An 8,575-nucleotide genomic window follows, 5' to 3' on the forward strand; every position below is an offset into this window, starting at 1 on the left:
TAAATTAAGTGAGTCTATTCATTAAGTCAAACATCTTGAACGGATTTGAAATGTGCACCTAGGTAAGGTTAGGGAATTAAAATGTTGAAGTTGTTTAAAACAATTTTAATAGTTTGATAAGGCGACCGTATTGTTTAGCGATCTGACTGAGAACAAAGCATGTTTTCTGATAGAAGGGATAACCGTCCGTCCAACTATTATTCCTATCATACATATTCAGATCAGCGAGTGGACTGAATCTTTATAATCCAAATATTCATCTTAGTAGATGCGCATTTAGTAACAGTTCATCTGCTTTTATGTGTCATGACTGTCACAGTACTAAAATGAAGAAGGCATTTTATTCAACAAATGGAAATCAACATGTACTACAGTAAAATAATGGTATTGACAGTGATATACACATTAGGATTATTACTGGCTTCATGGAACATCCTGTTAGATCATATGGACGACAATCGGCTTGATACTAATTCGAACACGTGCTGCACATCAGCAACGCTCGAATACTTTATAGAGCTCCTCAGTTGAAGTCAACCTAACTAGTTTTTTCATAAACTTGGAGCGCACTTTGAGCTTTCGTCGTATTGCTGGAAAGACAATATCTGCTAAGTCGGTTTCTGAACAGCTGCTTGCGTAGAAGTGTGCAAGTACCGTGCACACTCCACTGAAACAGGCCTTTTCATTCTCCCAGTTCACATCGGATGCTAATCGTAGTAGAAATAGCGGTAGTTGTCCAGGCCGTGGTTTAAGACCGTTGACTAGGACCGGCACTCGGTATATGTACCCGTCCAGAATACCTAACGAAAAATATTCGGCCAACATTTGAGCTCGAGCCTCGAGAGTTTTTCGCGCCATTGCGACTAGCTCTTCTTGGCAATTCATCTCGATTTCATATCCGGACTCCGTAGACTGAAGTGCCAAAGTTAACAGGTCGTTTAATGGCATCGGCTCGAACTCGAACGCGGAAAAACTGCTAAATCTTTCGAGTGCACACTGGTAAAATAAAGCCTGTGAAAAAGACATGTGGTTGACCATCATTAAGCTGGTTCCGATTTGCACTAGGGAACATTTGCTGGATACGACACCGACGAACGTTAACTTGGAAAGTTTCCGGCACAACTCTGAATCGGCGCTTATTGCCAGCTCTTCACGCAGCTCCAAAACCTATTGGTACCATAGCGAAATAGAGCTATTATTATTGTCACATACGCAAAACTACCTTCCGTTTGTAAGATAATGATGTTCACCTGGGCGTGATATAATTACGCTCATTTTAAAGTAATACCATAAAAGCAATTCCACAAGCAGTAAATATACATTTAAAAAATCTCTACCTATATTCAGAAGTGCCTTCTTACACTTGTGAGTAGTGTCTGCGATTCCTGATTTGGTGTTCCATTAGTAACCTGCTGAGAGAAAAAAGTTGTCAGCTTCTCCTGAGAATAATCGGTTCGGACTACTCCTTTGTCATCTCTGGGTTGCTGGTGCTTTCCATTGCCATCTACAGCAGGTTCCTGAGTTTTTTCGCTTCGACGAGATTCCTGGGCGTCTCCTAACTCGTTTCCGAATGAAAGGACCGGCTGCTTTGTCAGGTAGTGTCTACAAAAAGTAAAACAGGGCCGGAGCCATTACCCAGCTTTTAAAGTTGCCGGAAAATATTTTTTAGATTGATAAAATATAAACAGAGTCATTTATGTCGGTAGCTTTAAAACAGATACTGAGAAGCCTCTTGATCTGGCTGAGGTACCAGGCACTTACTCCTACGTAGATAATTGTAACATCGGACTATTGGTCAATGTATACGTTCTATGCCATGATAATCTCTTATAGGATCTTTTTTATAGAATCTTTTATAGGATGTAGGTGATCTGTTCAATATAATTAATGGTCAGTTTTTATTACCATTATTATGCACTCATTATTCGGGTTAGAATGTGTTAGCTTTAGCCATCTTGGCATGTAATAATGTGACAAACACCGTGAGGCAAAAATTTTTTGAACTAAAGCCTACCTTCCTCTATTGTAAAATATAGGGCTTCACCGACACACAAAATGCCCTCAGAAATGTGGTACGCCGCATTGCTATGTCCCGCCAGATAACTTCCATCACTATTTAAGAGAAGCCTAGTAGCAAACTTTTATAACAGCTGTCTGTAAGACCAGGGGAAAATGGGCCTGAAATATCGAATTTTTCTATCTACATCCAAGTAAATATATTATTGTAAATGAAAAATAAAAGCGTATATACCTGGATGAGTCACAATCAAATAAAGTTTTATCCACAGCTCCTTGTAGTTTCTCGAGGATGTATTCTTGATGTAAGAATCCAACTTCACTTTTGGTCGGATGGACGTTCACGTCCACATTCTCAGTGGGCATCGTTAACGAAAGGTAGATGAACGGTTTGTCGTCTTTACGCAGATACCTTTGGTAGATCGTGTCCAGACAATTTCGAATCGCACCGGAGTCGACCAGCCTAATGTTTAACGGGCGACAATACTATTTAATTAGCTGTTGTGCATTAAATAAGCTAAGCCTGTTGAAACCATATACTAATCACATGTAAATCATGTAATGTACATACGAATTTAAAGAACTTATACGTGTAAGCCATTTAAATCGATAGAGTTTACCGATTGTTGATGAAGAGGATAAATTGGGTCCGCCTTTTGCTTGAGTAGTTCGCCTTAGAAATGTATCCCTTTACCCTATAAAATTTGACCAAGACGCAACAAAACTATGTAAAAGCTGTCCTTGTATCAGAAGATAGGTATTGATTCCATGTATTATACTGAAGATAGTAAAAAGTCATTCAGGATAGATAGTTCTTTGCAATTAAATCGGAGCGCGCCGCAATGGTATCCCAGACATTTGTAACAGAGTTCATTGCCGTTGCATTATAGCAGAATATTAAAGACTGCAAGTCTTTGAATTTATGAGGTTGTTTTGTTTTAAAACTTGTTTTTTAGTTATTTGGCTATCCATCTTCGTATATACGTACCTATCAATCCAGCAACAATACTATCTTGAAACGGACCTAAGAAACGCCTGATCTCATAAGATTCTGTTATTATAATTGAGCGGATAGCTACCTCCAAGGAAATATAAAAGATATTTCCTTGAACCAATATCACTGATCACCCATATTGATTTAAGAAACTAGTAGAGTCAAAAATACGTTACCGAAGAGAGATCTTGTCATCAGTAAATTCGAGAGGCAAAAGTTCTCGAGCAATTTCCTGGCCATGGAGCGCACGTATGTTCTCAATTACGGACGATTTTTTTTGCGTATTGACAGCATAGCTAAGTTCGCCTACAAACGCCCGAAAACCAAGCTGCAAGAATCTTAGCACCCGGAGCGACGACATTGATTGTTCGCAAGCAACTTTTCAAGGTGTGCGAAAAATTATATATACAGATTTCCTTGGAACATTTCTTACCTTATAATATCAGCTGTAGGTTTTCTTTCTTGGTTAGATATCGAAGTTATGCGTCTGTATAACCTATCGCAATTAGATGGAACGTTTTACGTACCACTTTTGGATAGAGTGAACCCGATGGAGGGGAAATGAACAGCATAATTTGAGACTAAGGTTTCGCAACGGCGAAATTCGTCCGCAGTCGAGCGAAAAGCCTGTCTCCGTTGAGGAACATTAAAGAACAGGTCCTCGACAGTGATCGTTGTTCCACGATTCATAGCTACCGGATTAGGACCTGATCCTTCCTAAGGCGTAGTGACAAACCAGTCGAACACTTATTAATCGAATCAAGTGGTTTCACACAATAATAAAACGTTTGGGTGCTACTCTAAAGTTGTCGTGGAATGGGTTATTTTTAAATGTTAGGCTTCAATTATTGAGATTGCTGTCTATATATATTCAAGAGTAGCTTAGCAAGAAGAACAGTTTACATACAATGATTTTTCCATCCCGATAACAACACTCATGGCCAACTGGGACCGCATCGGTTTTTGTAGCAATCTTAACGTGGCCTATGTATGTGATTGATGCGAGCGCCTCGCCGCGGAAGCCAAATGTTGAGATTTTCTTAAGATCCTCAAATGAATTCAACTTCGATGTGGTAAAGCGTTCGCAGACGATGGCAAGGTCTTCTTTAGCGATCCCACAACCGTCGTCCTAACCAATGCAGTAATATGCTTTTAATTAGATATTAACAAAATGTTAAAAAAAACTATTTTGTCGCTGCTAGAAGACTATTTATCGCTACTTCAAATTTCCAGTTGCTGAAAAGAGCAGTGAATTATATCATTGAATTTGGTTAACAATATGCTTGTTCCGCAGCTATACTTTCTAGGTTGGATGACAAAATATTCTTATGAACAGATATTACCTAAAGTATATGTTCTTCAAGGCATATACAAATGGAAACTAATTCAAACAACGGAAAGAACTATGCACACCTGTATTTGGATCAACCTTAGTCCGCCTGAATTCAATACGACGTTGATTTTTGAGCTTTTCGCATCGATAGAATTCTCCAGCATTTCCTTAAGGGCATTGCAGGGCCGCTGAATAACTTCTCCTGCAGCAATTCTAAGTATGACATCTTAAAGTTTTATTTCATTCAAAGATATATTCACAGGATAATTGAAAGGTTGCTTATCGATCAAGAAAAAATAGGTTGACAGTTGCTGATGAAATTGTATTAGCAAGTCGCTGTTTATTCCCATATTTCCAAATTGATAGTAAACTTTATTTAACCTCGTACGCCTCACCATATCAAAAAACGCAAGCGAACATTGACTAGGCATTACTCAAATGGCGCTGAGAAAAAATAAAAGTAACAACTTTACAAAATACTTCAATAATAACAACATTGGCAGTTTAAATAAATGATAGGTCGTAAGCTTCAAAACCTTTTGACCTTTTCTCTAGCTTAAATTGATTGTCCTTATTTCATCCAGGAAAGCTAACAACTTTGTCTTTTTGCATTTCAACATTTAAATATAAACCAAAGAAATGGACGAAATTACTAATGAAACTAAACGAAGTAAACAAGGTGTTGACATCAAGAAATCTGGTTTTTTTTTACCTGTTAACCACGTCCTTTGGAAGTGGATTGATACGATCGACTTCCATGGCGGCGCATGCGCTTAAATAGTCTTCTTCAGAAAATGCTGATTATCAGACGGGAGTCCACGTCAAATCAATAGGAAGCCGATTCACCTATTAGTAAGTGCAATTAATCTTTAGAGGCCTTCATAATGTTACAGTATATAAATAATACATGCATTTATTCACCATTCACTATAAAGTCTGTTCGCATTTCTACATTAGGGAGATGCCTTGCGTACATCGAAAATGAGTACAACATATATTATTATCATTATTATAATTATTATTACTATTATTTGGGTGCAAGACATGTTAGTAAATATTAATTATTAACAAGCTAGATCATAAACGCTAAGGGCTACAATTTTTTTCTTCCATCATGATGCTCCTGGTGTGTTACGGCATTACGGGCCTACTTACTTTTCACATAGGTGCATGTACAAAATAAATCTCTATAGTTTTTTTTATATATTACAATATATAGAGCAATAATTAATGTCCAGTACATTCAACTCGATACATGTAGTATAATTTCGAATACAGTTCAGCAGATGTACAGAACAAGATTATGTATACAACAGGATACACGAGAAAGGTGATATACAATATACACATTTAATACGCTGTATGCAAACAATATTATAAGTAAACATTGCACCAATAATTCAATGCACAAGATCAATTTCTACGATTTATAAGTAGATAACTTCTGAGAAGAACTTTCTGCGCTCCCTACAGCTGAAAGACGAGCCCTTGGGTCTACATTTGCCCTAAGGAAAGCCCTAAAAGGGTTCGGTAGAGCATCGAACTCATGCTATGAGCAACATTCTCTCTTTCAAAGATGTAAGCGCTCGTTGTAATCCTTAGGTAACTCGACTCCAGTAGGCGGCAAGACGTGCATCTTTCCGTACCCAGTTAATAGTTCCCATCATAGTAACCACCCAGTACTACAAGAAGTTTACTTGATCAATAGGTAGTACCAACAGTAACAAGACGGGATGTAACGAGCCACTGCTAGCACGAACATAAGTGGTGACGGCAGCATTATAAAGTCATCCGGAGCTTGGTGCATTGACGATTTGTACAGCATTCAGTTTTAATTACACCAATTACTATTAAATTTAACTACTCAACTCAGGACGAGCGAATGCATGGTACTAGGAACTTTCTAATTAATGTTCAATGTTTTGAAGCCATAAATTCACGTATCCATCATGTCGGTTCTCTCATTGCTCGTATATGTATTTTTGACTTCGAATACTGTAGTATCAGAGCTACTCATTAATCATGACTATTTCAATTAGTCGCAAAGTAATTAAAATCTTCAGAAGAATCATTAATTATTGATTTGTTCATCTTTGTATTGATACACTGTACTGTAAAAATCACATGATGATAATATACGAAGGTCGAGCGGAGCGACTAGACAGTTATAATCGTCATTTTGCAGATAAAATAGCTCGGGTTAGAATGAAGTTCGCCTACGTTTTCGCAAATGACCCTATCAAGCCTCATCATCGTTTCAAAGGCCATTTTCCTTTGTCCTTACAGCCAGTCTGGTCAATAAGGTCGCATTGGTTGGCGGTGCCATAAAAGGAATAGCTTCGCACTCGCTTCGTTGGAGGAACTTTCTCCATAGAGGAAGTTATTAAGGTTATGGGTTGGGATACGGCAACCTGTAGGATGGCTCCTACGGATCATGCAAAGGGGTTTACGGCGAATATGGAAATCATAAAGAATACTACTAAATATGGCTGCAACTAGACTTGTTCATTGGTTTGTTAAGGCCCTATCCTATATAAAAGATAAAAACAATAAACAGAAGCGTGTTGTTTAATTGACACGGGGTGGTGTATTATACAATGGACTGACAGAAAGTGCAGTAGAATGCATATTACGCAGAATAATCCGCTAACCAATATAGATTCATAGTTAAATTTACGACACAGCTCATCATTATAACATAGTATTTACAGAGATCGTCTAGAAGCTGATCCTTGTAGGCGAGAACGCATAAAGCATAGCTAATGAGCAAATCGCCAAATCTTCAAAAATAAATAAATTTATTTGTTTTGTTACTTTATAAAAAAGCACTAGTAGTAGTAGATGTGGAAGCGGTACTTAAATCAACGACTTCCGTGGCTTCCTCAACCTATCTAGACTGCGAAAAATCTAGATTCGCGGACTTGCTCGCGGAGACAGGCCGGCTCTTCGGAAGGCACGGATTGGGCTGATTATTTTATAGCTCGTTAGAATACCTCCTAGGGAGATCTGCCCAGCAGATGAAACTGATTGAGGGAATCGTTTTGCCTCCAGAGTATAGAGCTTATTTTTCACCGTAAAGAGTAATATTAATTTGGTTGACCACAGTCGTTAACCGACGGCAGCAACTTTCGCCTTATTTTCCACATTTGGAAACTACCTCGTACCACTGTTTACAGGTACCAATGCGGCCAGCAGCATCGGCGGTGCTCATACATCATTAGCATAAGATTGTCATGCATGAGTAAGTGTGCCCAATGAGTGGTGTACGACAAATTGTATTGTGAAAAAGGTTACGGGGTTATAAGGACCAGAGATAGCTGGCCGCTATTCAACGTTACTTCCTATGTAAATATAAATTGCCTCTTACCTTAACGAAGGTAAGTTAAAGGTGTTCGTCCAGCAAAATTGATGCATGGCGAAACCTCGCGGGTCGCACACTGTAGTAAAACAGACACAAAGTAGAGTCCGCGAAGTCTGTCTAGTGTTGATTATTTCGAGTTTTATTTTCGGTAATTTGGCCGTTAGTCGTTGCTTCAGACATGTAATTCTTTTAGCACTAAAAGTAGTGTGTCCCCCTCCGGATGCAGACCTAGGCTATCACTTGTCCCTAGGTTTAGGAGATACTACTGCAATATAAAGGGACTTCATGGCATCATTCATTGATATAGATATACAGAAATATAGAGAAATAGAACATAGAAATTTAAATATCAATTAAACGTTATTCTGTAACGCTGAGAAGAGAATCCAAAATTATTTGTAATGATTTGAGTCATATTTAGAGAACGAACTTTTGAATATACGTACTAAATTATCACTGCGACAGGAATAGATAGATTTCTAGATCTGCCTTACTTTTAACTGTTGGTAACTTTTAAACCGCTTTATCGGCATACAGTATGTGTAGCTGCCAAATGTTTAGTGCGTCATTTCATACTAAACACCCGAAGTCGTCCGTAATGTAGCGGAAACATTTTCACTGCACCATTTTATGAGGTCTGTATGTCCAATGTTAGTAGACAAAATATTTATAGATTATTATGTGTATCGCGTCTTGTTAGCTTTGCAGATTAAGAAATTAAAAATCTATAAACTCTAACAAAAAAATCTAAGCTAAGAGCTTTTTCTGCTATAAAAAAATCATCGTTCTATCTATCGTCATTCATTCTAGTCAATGTAACTAACAAATAAATATTCGAGAAATCAGTTTAAATAAATTACTCTTGCTATAT

At 37.9% G+C, this 8,575-nt stretch overlaps 1 protein-coding gene across 1 annotated transcript; it reads right to left on the reverse strand.

Annotated features, from left to right (window-relative positions):
* Positions 1-322: 322 nt before the first annotated feature.
* On the reverse strand, positions 323-7,780 carry Mlh1 (DNA mismatch repair ATPase Mlh1; the record flags this gene model as incomplete). The annotated part of the gene is given in 10 exon segments (XM_022840274.2): positions 323-1,167; positions 1,362-1,602; positions 2,252-2,479; positions 2,637-2,711; positions 3,187-3,316; positions 3,538-3,727; positions 3,918-4,139; positions 4,424-4,556; positions 5,056-5,189; positions 7,711-7,780. Coding segments are annotated over 9 exon segments (1,941 nt in total). The 3' UTR covers positions 323-492.
* Between the last annotated feature and the right edge of the window lie 795 nt (positions 7,781-8,575).

Source organism: Varroa jacobsoni, unplaced genomic scaffold (genome assembly GCF_002532875.2).
Source record: "Varroa jacobsoni isolate VJ856 unplaced genomic scaffold, vjacob_1.0 scaffold_853, whole genome shotgun sequence".
NCBI classification, from domain to species: domain Eukaryota; kingdom Metazoa; phylum Arthropoda; class Arachnida; order Mesostigmata; family Varroidae; genus Varroa; species Varroa jacobsoni.